We start from the raw sequence: 19,096 nt of genomic DNA, 5'->3' as shown, positions 1-19,096 counted from the left end.
TATCGAATATGTTTGAGAATACCCATGGCGCTAGCCGAATATGTGGCAGAGAGTGGCCTAATTTAGACCTCAGTGGGAGGAGCGGCCCTTGAGCCTGAGGGGGTTCAATGCCTCAGTGTAAGGGAATGCCAGGGCAGGAAGACGGGAGTAGGTGACTAGGGGAGCACCGTCAGGGCGGGAAGACAGGAGTAGGTGACTAGGGGAGCACCTCACAGAGGCGGGGGAGGGGGGAGGAGATAAGGGGTTTCTGAAGGGGAGACCTGGAAAGGGGAAAACATTTGAAATGTAAATAAAGAACATATCCAATAAAAAAAGGCTAACATCCACAAATAAAAAATGCATTATTAAAAAAAATACTTGTATTTCTTCTGCCTATTCTGCTTGTTAGCACATACTGATTGGATGATTTGGGCCTCCTAGTTTTCTCTCTGCAGCTCTTTATATATTCTAGACAGATAAATATTTGTTGTGCAGTTAGCTGGCAAAGATAAAAGAAGTTTTAATAGTGAGGTTATATATCCTAGAGATAACAACTGGTCTAGGTTCTTAATCCAGTCACCTAGTCTGTGTCTTCAGAGCGAGGCTAGCTGCACTTAACGTTAACCTGACAGGTGTTTAGCGATTCCTGTAATGCTGGTTGTTTTCTGGTCTGTTGTTTGTGGTTTATTCTTTGCTGTTCCTCTGTTGCCATCAGGACTTTGCTGGGTGCTGTGTCGGACTCAGACACCTTCTAAGCTCTCTGTCATGAGCTGTTCTCTTCATTTTGATAGAACGTTAAATGGGGAGTTTCTGTGGAGGCAGCTACGGCACATAAATACATACGCTATTTATTCTTCAGATTTGTTTTCACACTGTAGCCTAGGTGACCTTGAACTCTTGTAATTCTCCTGCTGGGGTTACAGGCCACCCTGCCGGGTAACCTCCAGATCCTCAAAGGTTGTCTTCAAATGTCAAGAACATGCTGCCCAAGGGGCTGGGCAGATGGCTTTGTGGTTAAGAGCACTGGCTACTCTTCCAGAGGACTTGAGCACCCACATGGTGGCTCATGTGGTAACTTCAGTGCCAGGGTATCCAATGCCTTCCTTTGGTCTCTGTGGGCACCAAGTATGCATGTAGTGCACAGACATACATACAGTCAGAACATTCATATGTTTTTTAGAAAAGTATATGATGTTTTAAATTCTTTTTTTCTGGGTGGAGGATACAGATCAGGTGGAGCGTGAGGATCAGGTGATGTGAATGAGCTGCTACTGTGTAGAGTCAGCCCTAGTGGATCCTATTCCTGGCGCAGGAGAGAGATGCACAGTGCTGTGTTTGTGTGTGTATGTGTGTGTTTGTGTGTGTGTGTCTGTGTATGTATATGTGTACATGCATGTGTGTGTGCATATGTGCATAAGTATGTATGTATATGTGTATGCACATGCGCATATGTTTCTGTATATGTGTATGTATATGTGTGTGCACATGTATGTTTGTATGAGTATGTATGTACATATATGTGTATGTGTGTATATATGTATGTACATGTGTGTGCATGTGTATATGTGTATACATGTATGTGACAGGATTTTTCCCTGTCCAATTATGTTAAAATATTAGTGCAGCAGGAGGCCTGTGATTGGACAGGAAAAAGGGAGGTGGAGCAAAGAGTTGCAGGGACAGAGAGCGACTTAGGGGAGGGCACAGGAGAAGCCAAGATGGGGCAGATGATCAGGAAGATCTTGATCCTGTGTGGTTTTAAATAGCCACAGGTCGTTATGATATCATAAAAGATAGAATAATTGGGCTAATTTGTCTAATCTAGGTGGGCAGCTTTTGGTATTATCAATTCATTCTGAGATTATTGTGTTGGCATGATGTAAATTGTGAATTTATTGATACATAATCTGATTGGTTAATTATAAGCTTCAAGAGTTTTGTTTCTGCTGGGTTTCTGGGTGTGGTGGTGGCTGACTGCAGGGTGGATAGTCATTGTGGGGGTTAGCTAAAGGCAGAGCTGGCAGACCACGGGTGGGGGGGGAGCAGGACTGCATGGGGGGGCAGAGAGTTGCTGGCAGTAGTGGGGAAGCCTGACAGCCTTTTAAATAGTTCCCACAGCACATGTATGTACAAGCGTGTGTGTGTATATGTGTGTATGTGTGAGTATATGTGTGTATGTGTGTATATGCATGTGTGTATATATGTGCATTTATGTGTGTGTGTATGTGCGTGTGTGTGCGTGTGTGCGTATGTGTGCACATGTGTGTATGGGTGTATGTGCATTTATGTGTATGTGCGTGTGTATGTGTGTGTGCGTGTGTATGTGTGTGTGTGTGTGTGTGTATGTGTGTTGGGTGTTCTGCTTTCACTTTGCTTTCACTCTGAGTCTTATGCAAGTCCTACAGATGCACCACTGGAAAGTCTAGTATCAGGCAGCCCTAGGCAGGAAGGCAGATTGATGCCAGTGTGGACTTTGGAAACAGAGGGGTTAAAGGTCAGGAGATAGTTTAGACAGCATTTTTTGACAGAAAAATCAGAATTAGAATTTCTGCTGCCTTGTGATTGGCCCTTACTTCTGGAATTTTCCCCAGGTAAATAGATTGCTTCTTATAAGTCACATTACAGGAGTTCTAGTTTTGGATTATGTACCAGAGAATGAGCAGGGGTGATATCATCAGATGACAGATGGCTGTGTTTCCCTGAGGTTAGGATGTTCTGGGGTGCACAGGCCATCTCTTGTGTTGCATTCTGGATGGAAAATTTTAACCTGATCCAATTGGGAAAATATCAGTCAAATAACAGTGAGGGATAGCCTAAGAAATAAATTGTAGTTTTCAAGTATAAAAGTGTTACAAAAGATACCACACAGCAGAAGATTAAGGATTGTCACAAATTAAAAGAACTTAGGGACATGTGAATGCTACATGTGACCCTGGACAGGAATCTCTTCTGGGATGGACAACTGGCCACACTGGAATAAAGACAGCTTAGATCAAAGTTTTATCAGTGGGGCTGGAGAGATGGCTCAGTGGTTAAGGGCACTGACTGCTCTTCCAAAGGTCATGAGTTCAAATCCCAGCAACCACATGGTGGCTCACAGCCATCTCTAACAAGATCTGAGGCCCTCTTCTGAGGTGTCTGAAGACAGCTACAGTGTACTTACATATAATAAAGAAATAAAAAATTTAAAAAAAGTTTTATCAGTATCAAATTTCTTAGACACTTGAATTTTGTTCCTTGATACTTCATGAAAGACACTAATGACAGATAAATTGTCATGATATATGCTATCGACATCAAAAGATCCTGAAGATGTGTGTGTTTAGTGTGTATGTATGTGTATGAGTGCATGTATGTGTGTGTAGTGTGTATATGTATATATGTGTGAATGTGTATGAATATGTAGTGTGTGTATGTGTGTGAATGTGTATGTGTGTGAGTATATGTGTATGTGTGTGTGTAGTGTGTGTAAAGATAGCCATGAAACTTACGTGATAAATTACAAAAACTGATGAATGCACTATATTATTTGGAAAAAGTCTTTCATGAATTTGAGATTATTAAAACAACAACGACAACCATCCAAGAACAGTTAATTCCTCAGTGAGGCCTTTGCCCTTGTCAAGGTTTGCTTGAACCCCATGTCCTGGGCCCTGCCCATATCTAACCATGTGACAGGTGAATCTTCATTGTCAACTTGACTACATTTGGAGTTATCTGGGAGGCACACCCCTTGGCACATGTGGGGTGTTTCCAGAGATGATTAACTGTGTTGGGAAGACCCACTCTGAATGTAGTCTATGGGAAGGGGTCTCAGGCTGAATAAAGTGGAGGAAAACAGGTCAGATGCCTGAGCTCCTCTGTTCTCTTACAGTAGATGTAACAAGCTGTCCCGGTTTCCTGCTGCCATGCCTTCCTTCAAACCCCAAGGGGAAGCAAATCTTTCTTCTTCAAGTTGCTTTTACGGGGTGTTTCATCACAGCCATGAGAAAACTTACTAATGCGCCATCCTCTTCTAGAGTGGCCATGGAAACCCTCAGCTCAGACCTGTTGGAAATTGTTTCTAATGCTATTCACATTAATTTAAAATGGGTCCCTGACCCCAGCTGGCTTTGATTGGTGAAACAAAGAGTTGCAGGCGGCCAGTGGCTGAGCAGGGAGGCAGAGGAGGGACTTTCAGATTTTCTGGGCAAGGGACACTGGAAGAAGAACGAGCAGAATCAGTATTCTTAAGTAATCTTAAGGAGACTTAAGAGCTGCAGGAGAAAAACCAAAACAAAACAGACCAACCAGCCATGTAAGAGCCAGGGAAGTGGCCCCAGGGAAGGGACGGTATTGAGAGGTATCTCAGGAGGATGGTGTCTTACCCTAGGTAACTGGATTCCTCTCCTGGTGCTCTTAGTTTAGGAGACCCTACTCTGGGTTGAGGCTGGTCTCACAAGAAGCCAGAACTTGGGAACCCAGCGTATTTGTCAGGAGAAACGGTCACATATCCATTTTATTGCTGTTGGCCCTACTTTGGGTAAGAAAACCCTCCAGGTTTAGGCCAGCAATTGTTGAGCATCCATTGGATGTTAGCAAGGACCGTCTCAGAACACAGCTTGCAGTGCTCTGGATATCAGAGGTCTCCATCCCAGGGCCATCTTGTTTCACCTGGAGATTTTATAACAGAGCCCATCCCTTGTTTCCCAACACCAATATGAGCAAAGACAGGATGACTCCTACTGGGCACCTCTCATTGAGTCACTGTATTCTGTGGCCAACACGAAGACAGATCCGTGGGCTGGTGATGCGGCTCCATTGGTCAGAGGGAGAGGGAAAGGAGGAGAGGTGTTGGGAATGGGACTACACTGTTTGCTTCTACATGAGGTGGGGTTTGTCCCACACTGACACTCAGAACTGCCATTTCCTTGCTGTCTAAAACCTTTCCACCCCAGGCATCTTTGAATTGGAAGGCTAAACTCTGATTTTGGTCAGCTGTGATTTGACCACAGCATTCACCTCTTCCGTGTCTTCCACAGAGTAGGACCAAACACTTGTAAAACAATACTCTAGAGATGGACTGATGCACAACAGAGAGGGCGCCCACGACTCATGTCCTGTCTCCAGTTTTATTTATTATAACCTCGGGGGCTACAAAGGCTGTCACCCGCTCCCGAGATGGAACCCACAGTTACTGTCACTTGTGAGCTCTCACAGCCAACGCTGACCCACCCATTGACGGTCACCAGGGTGGTCACCATAGCAGCTGCAGCTGCTGGATCCTTTTGCCCAGCCATGAGCTTAAGAAAAACAAGATCCAAGAACAACGCCACAGGAGTGTTTCCTTCTTTCTTCTTCTCTTCAGTTGTGTCTTCCTTAACCCTTTCCTCCTCCTCAATTAACTTTTCCACTCAAACATGCATCCAAACAGACTCCAGCTTTTGCCGCCAGGATTCTCCAGACCGCCACCCCGCCCCGCCCCCAATCGCCTGCAGGCTGCTAGTCTTAGCTGGACAGTCAAGGGTACTCCAGGTCCCACTCCAAGCAGAGTGGCTGCTCTGCGCCCTCTTCCAGCCGGAGTCCCTCAAGGCCGGTTCCACCCGAGCCCTCTTGTCCGCAATTTTCCTCCAAAACCCCTCTAAGTCCCTTGCCTTTCGCAAATAGGGATTGCCCCTGCGCGCTCCGGATCCTCCTGTCTACGCTGGCTTCGCTGCACCCCTTCCCGGCCCGCGTCTATAAAGTCCTGGGTCCCGCCTGCGTCCTTCTTTCGTCTTTCCTCCCCTCCCGGAGTCACTCCAGACTGTCGCTGTTGATCCCGGGGCTGCCCCTCCAAGACCGCCCCAACCCAGAACCAATGCCCGGGGTTGAGTCCCCGCCACCCCCGCAGCGCCGCCCAGCGTGGCTCCCAAGCCTCTGTCCCACTGGCTTCGGGGTGGCCCTTCCCCCGGGAGCTGGCCCCGCCCCGGGCCCGCTCCGCCCCCGGCCGCCCAGGCTTGATTGGCCACGCGCCCCCTCCCGGGCTCCTCCCCGCCCTCTCTGTCCGTGGGCACAGCCACCTGGTCCAGAGAGTCCCCCAAGGGGACCTAGAGGCTCCGCTCAGGCGAGCGTGCACTGTGGGGACGCAGAGGGAGCGCGGGCCAGGGAGGAGGAGCGAAGGTGTAGGACAGAACTTCGCCAGGAACAGGAAACCTACGGCCGGGCAGGGGCGGCGACGGCGGCGCGGGGCCATCGCAGTGTCCCCAGCGGTGGCCTCGCTACCGCGCCCGGAGCTGAGCCTCTTGGACCCTTCGGACCCAGCGGGCCCGAGTTCACCCTTGCGTGCAGCGGAGACAGCGGGGACAGCCACAGGAGTGTGAAGCAGCATGTCTGACAAAATGTCCAGCTTCCTCTACATTGGGGACATCGTGTCCCTGTACGCGGAGGGCTCGGTCAATGGCTTCATCAGCACCCTGGGGTAAGCAGGACGTGCTCTGAGCAGCGCCAGCCAGGTCGGGTCTCTGTCCCTCTCGCGCGGCGTGTCCCGGGTCTGCGCCTGGGGCAGCCCCGGGTCCCCTAGGTCCCAGCGCGCAGGAAGCTGAGAGCGCTTCTCAGCAACTTCATAATCTGCAGCCTGAGACACATCCGAGAAGAGGAAGTGGTTCGCATGCCCCAGACAGGCCCTGCGAGCCTGCCTTCCCTGCCTTATTTTGATTAAAATGTGTATGTTTTCTCATCTTCCCTATGGCTGTTCTCAGTGCCGGGCTGGAAAGAACGGTGGGTTGAAGTCCCTGGCTTTGGCTATGAAAGGAGGCGATGTGCACAGAGCAAATGTGGCTTTGTCCTGCTTGAAGAGATCACCAGCCCCTCTTCGCTGAAGTAATTTCCTTTTGGCCTTGCCAAAGGAGGACTCACTCCAATGGCTTTGCCAAAACTGGCCTCCAGGGCTGACAGGGTTCTAGAACGCCGCTATTCTCTCTCCCTGTTCATCCCCTCCGCCCAGTGAAAGGAGCTCAGCCGAGTCGGCGTGAGAACTGGGGATAAAGATGTGTAACATACAGAAAAGCAGCGCATTAGGTAGGTAGGACCTTTTCTGGTTTCTAGACAATTCCTTCATGGTGTCCTTGCTGGTGAAGAGTTCATTGCACACTATGATATATTTTAGTGTACAGGTGGTTTTTGGTTACTTCATGGGCCCTGGCTCAGACTGTCTTATCTGAGAAGGTTGAGGCTGGTGACTGCTCTCAGCTCTTAGGTTTTGGAGTCCTGTCCCTTGGACTGTGAGGGAGAGAGCCTTTCTGTGACAGTGTTGCGTGCCCAGTGCCTTCTCTGGAAGTCACTAGTGGTTCCACAGTTCCTGTTCTTTGTGCATTTCCCCACAGACTGTGGGAAGGAAGATTTAATTGCATATCTTTTCTGTGTTATTTGCTCCTGAGATTCAAGTGTGAAAGAAGTACTTAGTCCAAGTGTTTCTGCTCAACCCAGTTGCTTCTGAGAGAATTCACAGTCCAAGTCTAGCCTGGGTCCAGGAGCATGCTTCATTGATGAACCCTGTCAAACTTGGTAGACGTGAAAGGTGTCGCCATTTAGCAGCTAAAAGGAGGGGCTCTTGAAACGGAAGATTTGGGCTGGGATTCCCACCCTTTGATTTGCAAACCTTATGACCATGGGCAGGTTATGAAATGTATCTGGGCTACATCTCCTGAGTTTACAAATGGAACTCACAGTGGTTTCTGCATAGGGGCGTGGGGAGGAAAGAGGTAAGAGAGGCAAAGTGCTTAGCATGGCAAAGCTGTAATGACTACGTTCATAAGTTAATTAGCTGATGCAGTAATTATCACCACCCAGACTAGGCAAGAGTTCAAGGGTCACTTGCAAGATCGAATGTGGATAGTGTAGAAAGCGAATACTGGAAGGGCCGAGGTGGTCAGCTTCCACAGTAGGCATCGCTGAGACCAGGAGATGGGGACCCAAAGAAGTGAGCAACTCAAGAAACAGAGGGTATTTGCATCCAAAGCCAGAACTCTACTCCCATTTCAGATGCCCAGTCAAGTGTGTCCTGCTCTGCTTTCAATAATAACCGTAGACACAGAAAATCAGTACGAATGGCTGTCGCTGTGGTGTGCTCAGTGGCATCAAAAGTGCTTATTGTAGTCTGTGTTTCTTGATGGAGATTTGATAGTGAAGTTTCCTTAGGATGTGTTCGCAGACTGTTTCATTCTGGTCACGAAGTAATTATGAAGTACGATAGACTAGAAAGCTTCTGAGGCATCTTGCTTGAGAAATACTAACATCCTTGTATCTGTGACATACTACTTCCTGTTTAGGAAAGCAAATAGGAAGAAATACTTTCACATTTGGGAAATATCCAATAATGTCCAACATGAAATTATTAATTATCTTATCAATGAGCATTTTCAAACAATGTCATATGCGAGATCTTCGAGTGCTGTTGTAGAAGTTTCAAAGACACTTCTGGCACTTACAATGCTTCACGTCTAAAGAAAAATCTCATTGGTTTTTATTAATATGTAGTTTCAAAACTAGAGGTTCTGTCTTATAAAGTAATTTTTCAAAGTTCAGGAGTGAGAAGTTTCGCCGGGTGGTGGTGGCGCACGCCTGTAATCCCAGCATTCTGGGAGGCAGAGGCAGGCGGATTTCTGAATTCGAGGCCAGCCTGGTCTACAGAGTGAGTTCCAGGACAGCCAAGGCTATACAGAGAAACCCTGTTTTGGAAAAAAAAAAATTAAAAAAAAGAAAGAAAGAAAGAAAGCCAACCTATCAGGAGTGAGAAGTTTCAACCACTTGAGAAATAATTACATTGAATCTTGTAACAGCTTAATTAAAGTCAATTTCCCATTTTTATAACAAAATACCCGAGATTATCAGCTTAGAAGGAGGAAAGCTTTTCGTTTTTCTTCCCTGTAGTTTTGGAAGCTTCAGTTCTTCAGTCTTCAGTTCTGTTGCTTTGGAATGACAGTGGCCTAGTATAGATAGCAGGTGTTTGTGAGCAGGGGGCAAGGGCCAGGGCATGCTCCCAGTACTCAAGTACTACTCTGTGCATATGTGTGTGTGTGTGTGTGTGAGAGAGAGAGAGAGAGAGAGAGAGAGAGTGAGCATATATTTCTGTGTGTGTATATGTGCACGTATGTATATGTGTATCTATGTGTGTCTATATGTGAGTGTCTCTGTGTGTGACTGTGAGTGCATGTGTGTTTGTGTCTGTGTCTGTGTATGAATGTGTGTGTCTGTGTGTATGAGTGTATATGTCTATGTGTGTTGTATCTGTGTATATGTGTGTCTATGCCTGTGTGTGTTTGTATGTGTCTTTGTGTGAGTGTCTGTGTGTGTGCATGTATATGTGTGCTGTGCATGTGGAGTTCAGAGGCTGTGCTGGGTAGTTTGGTCAACAAGGCATCTAGAGTCACCTAGCAAGAGGTAATCTCCATTGAGAAATCGCCCTCTTTCAGGCTTGTCTGTAGACACAGCTCTGGAGCATTTTCCTGATTAATGATTCATATGGAAGACCCAGCACACTGAGGGAGGTTTCAACTCCAGGCAGGTGGTCCTAGGTTCTACAGGAACGCAGGCTGAGCCACCCATGGAGAGCAAGTCAGGCAGCAGCTCCTCTCCGTGCTGTTTCAGCTCCTGCCTCCAGGTTCCAGGCTCCTGGAGCGCTTGACCTGACATTGTGAGTTCACCCTCACGATGGACTGTGTAGCCTATAAATCCAAGTAACGTTTGACTAGTGTTTTATCACAGTATCAGAAAAGCAAGCTAAGATAGAGGCCTTCCACTGGGCCCTTCCTCTTATGGCTTGTACCCACTTTAGTACCTCTACCCACTAGGACTGGAGGTAAGGACCATGACTGGTGGTAAGGACTGCTCCTGTAACACCCAGGCCTTTGGGAGAGACTTAAAATTCAGAATGTAAGACCTTTATTCTGAATGATTGGGACGATTATTATTTTGTAGATTCTTTTTATTGTTTTGTTTGTGGCTTTTCATAGTTAAACTTTTTTAAAAAAAAGTTTTTCTTTCTTTCTCTCTTTTTCTAGCTTATAAAGAATTAGGTATCATCATGGTGATTTCCAAACATTCTTTGTTTCACTCCCCCAATCCTTTCCCCATTCCCTCCTGCCCTCCCTTATGCCCTCCCATCCCCTTTATGCTACATTCACCTGATCTTTTCATGCATGGTTTCATAGTGTAGGACATTATTGGGAAACGAGAAAGGTCTTTGCATGACCCAAATAAAATACTTTAATATTTTACGTGTTTGGGTGTTTTGCCCGCATGTATGTCTGTGTATCACATGTGTATAGTGTCTGTGGAGGTCAGCAGAGGTTGTTGGATCCCCATGGCTGTGAGCTGTCATATAGGTGCTGGGACTCAGGAGCAGGCACCTGACGTCTCTGGAGCCTTACAAAGTAGAATGTTGCCTAGGGCCTGCTGGTGTGTGTGCTCCCTGTTACAGTGTAACTGTTAGAGTCTCTAGAGTAGAGAGAGGCAGAGGCTCTCTCTACATTGTTGCCATATGCTCTGCAGTCTTTTGTATCAAATGCTGGGTAAAATCTTATCCTTGATTTCCCTGTTCTTCTGCTCCGGTTGCCTTGGACCTGCTACTAATTGGCACGAGGCCTTGTTCATCTCCAGTATCTCTTCTTCAGCTTTCTTGTTTTGGAGACTAAGGAGAGAAGATCCTGTTCTCCCCCACCTAGGATAAAATTGATAAAATTGAACACAAGAGACAAATGAAAATTTGGTAAAATGAAAGTGTATAGGGAAAGGGTTATATCTCCATATATACAGTTTCAACATTTCTTCAAAGGACAATGGCCTGCTGGAGTGAACTAGACCAGAGTTCTGGTTCAATGACTGTGGTGTTGCACATGTTTAGCCAAACTCATTTGTTCTGCTGTAACATTACAAATTCCAGGGAGTAGCTAAGAATTAGACAGGAAACTCTCTGGTTCTGTTTTAACTCCTCATCCCTTCGACCCTTTCAGAAGCAGGATGGCACTGCCATTGAAATCAGGCGTGCGGTTGACAAGAGCTGACTTTACATGGCACAGATGTTTATTTGCAAATAAACGTTGCCTACTTTAAATATTTCCTGGTGTAAATGAGTTTTAAAGGCTGTGTTGTGGTAGTGTTTGCAGTGCGGTTTGCAGTAGGGTTTCACTCTGAGTTGAGCAGGCTCCTATGGCAGCACCTGACAAAAGGAGGCTCATCAGCTTTTCTTTTCTATGAGATTACATTTTTAATATACTCTGTGTGTGTGTGTGTGTGTGTGTGTGTGTGTGGTGTGTGTGTGTGCTGGCGTGAGTGTAATTGCACATGTGTGGGGGTCAGACAGCAACTTTGGGAATTTTGCTCACTTTTCCTTCCGGTGTGGGTTGGGACAGGGGCTCAGGTTTCCAGTGCTGTGCATGCTTTTATGTACTAAACTATCGCAGGCCTTTCAGCGTGGCTTTTAAGTCCCTTGAACATTGTGGTTGCAAATTCTGTTTCTTTCAGTTTTCCTTTGAGTGGTATTTATACTTTGGAGACAGGGTTTTCTTTGTATAGCCCTGGCTGTCCTAGAACTTGCTCTGTAGACCAGGCTGGCCTCAGAGTCAGAGATCTGCCTATCTCTACCTCCCAAGAGATTAAAGTCATGTACCAGAAGGCCCAGCTGATGGTGTTCAAATCTGAAGATCTGTATAGGATACCCTTGTATTGACTTACAGAAAAACTACCTTACATCCTGGGTGGTGTATATACTTTGAACTGATTTTTTTTTTTTTCTGGTGATGTATTTTAGAGTTATTGTTTTTTCTTTGTTTCTTTTCTTATCTTTTTGTCTTTTCCTTCCTTTTTTTCTTCCTTCTTTCTTTAGGGTAGGAGGGATTTTGGATACACCGTGGAGTTTTGAATGCAGGCTAATGGATCCTTTGGTTTTTCCATTTTTTTTTAAAATCATAAGCTCCCCTCTCCCCATGATGATACATCTCTTAGTATCCATATTTCTGACTGGATCCATAGTCAAAGGCTTTATCCATAGTCAAAGGCTTTAAAGGTGGGGATGAGCAGAGTGGGGTGATGGGGTGGGCTGGGGTGGGATGGCAGAAGCACAGGCTGTCCTTCCATCCCTGTCCATTCACATGGGTTCTGATTAGTAAGTGAAAAGTGTGTGTGTATGCACACTTCTGGTCATAGATGTGCATTTATATGTATGTGTTTTAGCTATTGCTGTTGTACTTAGAATACATGATCAGTTATGGACTTAGGTGATAGCCACCTTCTAAGGTCTTAGAAAGCTGCAAGTGACCATTGGCTGATACTCTGATCTCAGGCCATTCTAGTAGTCGCTCAGGGTAACAAAACCCTGGGGTCCTTATTTTTAGCTCCTGCTTGATTTTGGCCAAGCAAGTAACATTTCTGCTCACTGGTTTCAATGTTCAGTGATGGACATGAGATGGGTCACAATGGTTCCAAATACTTGTTATGTCGTTCCATCCATGGCCCCTTTGATTTCTATTTTTCAGTTTAATATTTTGGATTGCTGTGTTGTTTTGAATGCTGTAGAGATATAGAGTCTTGCTCTAGTGTCTCAGGCTGGCCTCTAATTCAACAGAGATTCTCCCATATCTGCCTTCCAAGTACTGGGATTGAAACATGAGCCTTTATGGCCCACCTCAAGTTTTTTCCTCTGAAGCTTTTTTTTTTTTTTTTTTTTTTTTTGCTATTTAAATATGTATAGATTTGATTTGTTTCTTTTAAAAATTGTTATTCTCACTATGTTAATTTTTTTTTTTTTTGCCTTAACAGGACCCTAAGTAAGAGGCATTGCTCTCTGTTACAGATGTGCAGATAGTCTTGTTTTTTCTCAATACACATTTAAAGATTAAAACAGTTATATATTTATTTATTTTATATGGGTGGGTGGGTGCCTATATGTGTGTCTATGTACTATGTTCATGCCTAGTGCCAATGGAGACCAAAGGAGGACATCAGATCCCCAGGAACTGGAGTTACAGATGGTTGTGACATCATGTGGGTACTGGGAATAGCATCTGGATCCTCTGGAAGAGCAATGTTCTAACCACTGACCTGTCTCTCCAGCTCTGGATGCCATCTTAAACCCAACGGTCACGTCATGACCAACTTGCAGTTTCCAGACTCTGGCTTGAGGCAGGAGCTAAGTGACCAGACAGCTGTTGTTTCTCAATGCCCGGCGCTTTTCCAGAGCCTCAGGAACTCTGCAGCTCTTTGGACAGTTGCTCCCTTTAGACTGTATAACCTTGTGTAACTGGTGGCAAAACAGCAGGGAGAACGTAGACAGCCGACTACAGACCTAAACTCACACATTGTGCAGATACACTGCATGTCATCATAGACAGATGTAGAGGAAATAGCCATGACTTTGTGTGACAGCTTTACAGGTCAATCATAGCACATTATAGGTCAATCAGCACAGTTCACTTAACTAATAATCAAAACATGTTTGAGATGTCTGTATAGTTTTTAAGGCTCTTAGTTTCTTACTTACTCTTAATGAACAGTACTTATTTTGAGAAGTATAAATAAAGCATTTTTCCAGTCACTGTCAGTAGAGGAAAAATGGGGGACACAGCCATGGTAACTATTCTAGCTTGGATCCTGGTCGCTATTAATGTTTTAAAGTCTAGCATGGAAAACGTTTGTTGCCAGTAATGCAGAGCAGCTGTGAGGGCTGGCCTATTTTGTTAAAGCAAATGTGTATTCTGCCTCGTTTTTAAAGCTTGTTTCAGCAGGTATGACCTATCCACCTGGTATTGGCTCCCTGGCTGTGTTAGCATTCTCCATGCTAAGCACGAGGTGGCTGTTGTCTGACTCACTGTCTATGGCCTCAGTTGTGGGGTTGTTTTGTTGGTATGTGATTGAAATAAACCAGGAATGTTTTATATGTCTGTTTTTGAAATGGAGGAGTGAGCTCTTTCCAAAGTATAACCAATAATTGGTTAAGAATAGCTATTACAGGGCTAGAGAGATGGCTCAGTGGTTAAGAGCACTGACTGCTCTTCCAGAGGTCCTGAGTTCAGGTTCCAGCAACCACATGGTGGCTCACAATTATCTGTAATGGGATCTATTGCCCTCTTCTGGTGTGTCTGAAGACAGTGTTCTCATATACATAAAATAAATAAATAAATCTTAAAAATGAATAGCTGTTACATAGTTAGAACATTACCTATTCGCAGATCTTAAATTGAGGATAAGTTAAAATGGCAGGCTGTTTAAGAATAAAACATCTTTAATATTGAAATTGAAATTGCTGTCAAGATCTGAGTTCATGTGACTGTTCTGACAAAGTGCCTGATGCTGGCATGTGCTGTGCTTTGATTGACTTCATTCATTCACTGTTATTGACCCTTTATGACGGGCAAGACTTTTGTACCCAAGAGATGCTCTAAATCCTTATCTGGAAGGCTGACCTTCTTTTGAGAGCTTGAGGTTTGATGTTTGGTGAAGTCTGTGGGGACACAAACACATCCAATACCTTTTAAAGTTCTTAAGACTAGAAACAAACAGGTACTTTTGTGTCTTTTGAATCCTTTTGTGCCCAACATTAGTCAGTTTCTGAAGTAGAGCTGGAACTCTCTGGAGCCTACTAGGTGTTTAATGAGTAGCTGGAGAGTGGATTTAGTAAATAGCATCAGAGACAGGGTGAACAAGAGCCGTCAGGCAGTTCCTTTCCAACACGACGGGAAGGTTAGACACTGTGTCACAGAGAGTTGTAAGAGCCACATTTTCCCTCTCTGGCTGGTCTGACCTGGTTGAGGCAGGCTTCAAGGAGGAGGAACAACTTGATCTCAACTCATCAGGATGGACAGACATTTGCATCCTAGTGACACTAGGCATTTGCATCAGTGGCACATTCTTGACCTTGTCTTGTTTCATTTCTCAACAACCAGTGAAATTTTACTGATCATTTTAATAGCTCTAAAACTCCCAAAGCCAACAGTTTGATGTTGTTGAGATAAGCAGAGATAGAAAAATGATCTGAAAACTCTTGATGCTTCACCCAAGAGAGAGCTTTGAGCTTGGGTCAGACTGTGACTATTACAACAGCTTCCAGACATTGACATATATGATGGGTTTAAAGAGACTGTAGTGATGACCAAGGGAACTGGAGCCTGGTCAGGAAGGAACTTACAGTGACTGGGAACTTTTAGACAGAGTACCAGCACTGTAGATGTCAGACTTCTATTCAATTCTAAAGTTCTCCATCTCCAGGGCTGTCTGTTTGTGATTTTCCCTATGTGTCCAGCTTCTCTGGATGTTTTTTTCTGATGCGGAGTCTCACTCATATTGCTGTCCTGGAACTCAATATGCAATGCAGGGTGGTCTCAAGCTTGTATTCATCCTCCCGAGTGCTGGTATTACAGGCGTGCGTGGCCACACCTGATTTAAAGTCGTTTGTAATTATTTTTAACTGGGGTTCCCCAACCCCTCTCCTTCTGACTTGGTTTTACGGTCCTAAAGAGTGACAGAGATCAGAGATGCGCATAAATGCAGGGGAGGGAAAGGGAAGTTGACACAGTGTAATCTAAGCTCATATCTAAATTCTTAGAATTCAGACAGGATTTACTGAGGTCCTATCTGAAGTAAGATGTTTGTTACTGTTAAAATATCACTGGAAAAAATCTCTCTGTGCTGAAGAAGAAGCACAGAACTTGTTACATTTGTTACTAAGAGATGCAATGGAGGCCCTGAGAAGTCTATCTCTGAGGCAGTGTGACTACTTCCAAATCCATCACCAGGAGCTTTCCTTGCATGGCAAGTCCTTCTGAAAAGAGAACTGGACATTGCATTCAGAATACATATGGCTCCTCAAGGCTCAACATGGAGACAAAAGGACCAAACACATAAAAATCTAATAGAAGACTGCAACCTTACACAAGTCCATAAACTTGACCAATAAGTTGTCAAATGGACACGTCTTGTCCTCAAGATAGTGAGGGGCCCTCAAATCCTGTTCAATTCACTTTTAACTAAGTCATTTGCAAATCTCAGGTGGAACTGTCTTGATACCTTGTAAACAGTTCACAGGGATCCCTTGCATCATGGTTTGTACCGTCTGATCTTAAGAGACCCGAAGGCACCTGCCTGTCCTACTACTGTTCAGCTTGGATAATGCTGGAGCGCAGTGACTGGCTTGCCTTAGTAAGGCTTTATGTTGGTAAGAAACAGAAACCACCCCTGGCCGGCTCAAGAGCAGGAAATGCCTTCAAGGACATTTGAGAAACTCAAAGCAACTGAAAGGAGGCCTCGCAGTGGGCCTCAGATAGGCAGAGGAGCTTGGCTGTGGGGCTCCCAACAGCAGGACCGTCTTTCTGGATAGCATCCTGAACATGGACGTCACCCAGCAGTTCCTGTATTCTCTGTCTCTCTTGTTAATTTTTACATTATGCACCTGGTAGAATTCATTCTTGCTTGGATTAGGAGTCATTACTGGTGATGGCCAGTCTTGGTTGTCAACTAGACATGCCTGAGAAGACTAATTAAAGACTTGCCTCCATCAGATTGGCATATGGGAGTGACACTGGGGGCTTTTTTTTGGATTAATAATGGATGTAAGGATGCCCAGCCCATTGTGGGCTCTGCCATCTCTAGGCAGATGGACGTGACCTTTATACAAGAACCAGGAGTCTGGTGTTTGCTTCAAGTGCCTGCTTTGAGCTCCTGCTCAGATTTCCCTCGATGATGGGGTTGTAACTTGTAAACTCAAGCAAACACTTTCCTCTTGAGCTGTTTATCACAACAGAAAAAGTCAACTAAAACATTATTCATGCCCAGGAAGGCAGATTGCAAGGCCCAGATCTGGCCAGCAGGGAAACTGCTAAGCTAAGCTAGGCTCTCTGCTACTTTGGGGACTGTGTGGTGGGGGCCACAGTGGAGCTTTGCCTGAGTGAAATGCCCCAACGTGTAGGCAAGGAAAGCCATAGTAAAAGCGTAGTGTCCTTTGAAGCAAATGGTAACATGGTACACACGGTATACATTCACTATCTTGGCTGCCTCACTGTAATCAGCTCAGGGCAGCAAGGACATAGCAGTGTGGGCAATCAGGACTTCTTCATATAAGAAACTCGGTACGATTCTGACACAAGTCGACATCGTCTTTGAGGTGATTCTGTGTCTATGAATCTGGCTATTCCCGGTACCTCATGGAGTAGGATCATGGCTATTCCCGGTACCTCGTGGAGTAGGACCATGCAGCAGTCCTTCGTCACCATGCCACTTGCTGAACAAATGTGCATTACATTGGGATTTGTGTACTAAGTGGCTAGCAACAGCAGCTTCTTCCTGGGGAAAACAGCAGTGTAATTGTTCTTATGAAATCTTCGAGAGCCACGGATAATTGTAAAAGTCAGGAGCTCTCTTCCCAGGGACCTAACCACCAACAAAGAGTATACTTGGAGGGACCCATGGCTCCAGCAGAGGATGGCCTGGTCAGACATCAGTGAGAGGAGAGGCCCTTGGTCCTGTGAAGACTCATGCCCCGGTGTAGGGGAATGACAGGACAGGAAGAGGGAGTGGGTGGGTTGGTGAGCAGGCAAAGGGGGGGATGGCATAGGGGTTTTTTTGGAGGGGAAATGAGGAAAGGGGATAACATTTGAAATGTAAATAAAGAGAATAGCTTTTTTAAAAAAGTAGGGAACTTTTGCAGGTGCCATTCTGTCTTGCCGTTAGAGGTTCTTTAAAAAAACCAACACAGGACAAAACTTACATCAGAAAAGGTAACGCACTTGACCTTTCTTCAGTGTTTGTATTCTGAAGTCACAATAAAGAAAAGCCAATGTTTCGCAAGCTCAGTTTTGTTGGATACAAGGTCAAAGAATGAACTTGTAAGCACTTCCAGGACGATGTGTCGGAGAGTAGACCTGTTAGTGGATAACCCGTAATTCTCCCAGGGACAGATTTTGTGCCTGAGCTTGAATAGAAAGAACTGCCTGAAATCAAACCCAGAGAATAGCTGAAGTATTAACATGTGATTTACTTTAGAAAAATATAATAGAATGTGTTTCACTTCATAACCTTCATTTTTAAGGTTTGAGAGTAAATGGTGACAGAGAGGCAGAGGTGTAAAGAGAAGGAACAGGTAGTATTTTGATCTTATGTTAATTTTGATTATATCCACTGATATGTTTGGCCATTGTCTAAGAATTTGAGATCCCTTAGCATTGTCCTGACTCATGTTCTAGAAGCCTTTGGGGTTCAACACACAGCTGAGCTACTACATACATGTACAAGAGAATGAAAAGAAGGAAATGTGGACATGTACAAACTGCAAAAAAATTTGGAAACTAAAACAATGTAACGTAATGTCCTAGTTCTAACTTCACTATCATCCTCTGTGATAGACATTTTAAAATGTCTTAATATTAGAAATGTGAGTTTGAATCACCTGGTATGGTGCCTCAAGCCTTTAATCCCAGCACTGGGGATCTCTGTGAGTTCAAGACCAGCCAGGTTTATATAGGGGGTTCCAGAACAGCCAGAGCTCCACAGAAAGACCCTGTCTCAAACAAACAAGCAAAAACAAAAATGAAAGTTTGAGATGAAAGACATTAATATTGTGGGAGTTCTCTGTGATGTTCAAGTGTGGTTTAACGATCTTGTACCTTGTAAAGACAGCAATTAAAACAAAAATCAGCTGCCCAGATCCCCAAGTGCAGAGCAGCGAGCCAAAGTAAGTTAATGATTTAGAGACTGGTCTCTTGTGTTTGGAGAGCATTCAAGGTCATGCTAATATCAGGGACATGACCACTTAAACATTTACACTGTAGGCAGGTTTTTGGCTTTGGTCGTGTTTTCTAAGAGGGTAAGTTCCGGTCTGACTTTGGGCAGCATGTGGAGAAGGTAGTGGAGGGATTTTGTCATTCTTAGGATGCTACCCAGTGACTTGGAGTGACAGACATAAGAGACATTCATTGTGAGTCTAACCAATGTCAAAGAAAGCAAGTTATGAAAATGTCTGTCTAATATGCTCAGGGATAATGAGAACGAGCTTATGTTTGTCTCCCTTCTGTTTCCTTGCGAGTCAGGATGCAGGTGGCCTCTCCCTGTTTCCCATGTGAATCCTTGTTACCTGGTGTGGGGAAAAGCAAAGAACTTGCCTTCAGGTCTCAGTCTC

At 44.9% G+C, this 19,096-nt stretch overlaps 1 protein-coding gene across 2 annotated transcripts in view; it reads left to right on the top strand.

Annotated features, from left to right (window-relative positions):
* The first annotated feature begins 5,991 nt into the window (after nucleotides 1-5,991).
* Itpr2 (inositol 1,4,5-trisphosphate receptor type 2) overlaps nucleotides 5,992-19,096 on the top strand; it is a 410,062-nt gene continuing 396,957 nt past the window's right edge. The window contains exon 1 of one of the 2 annotated variants that reach the window (XM_052175273.1): nucleotides 5,992-6,415. In XM_052175273.1, coding sequence (XP_052031233.1) covers nucleotides 6,324-6,415 — 92 coding nt within the window. In that variant the 5' untranslated portion in view covers nucleotides 5,992-6,323. The remainder of the gene's footprint in view (nucleotides 6,416-19,096) is intronic. The other variant, XM_052175272.1, reaches the window with a different exon arrangement.

The sequence above is a fragment of the Apodemus sylvaticus genome, chromosome 2, assembly GCF_947179515.1.
Source record: "Apodemus sylvaticus chromosome 2, mApoSyl1.1, whole genome shotgun sequence".
Lineage (NCBI taxonomy): Eukaryota > Metazoa > Chordata > Mammalia > Rodentia > Muridae > Apodemus > Apodemus sylvaticus.
Note: the sequence above shows the minus strand (reverse complement) of the source record. Positions and strands in the feature narration are given on the sequence as shown.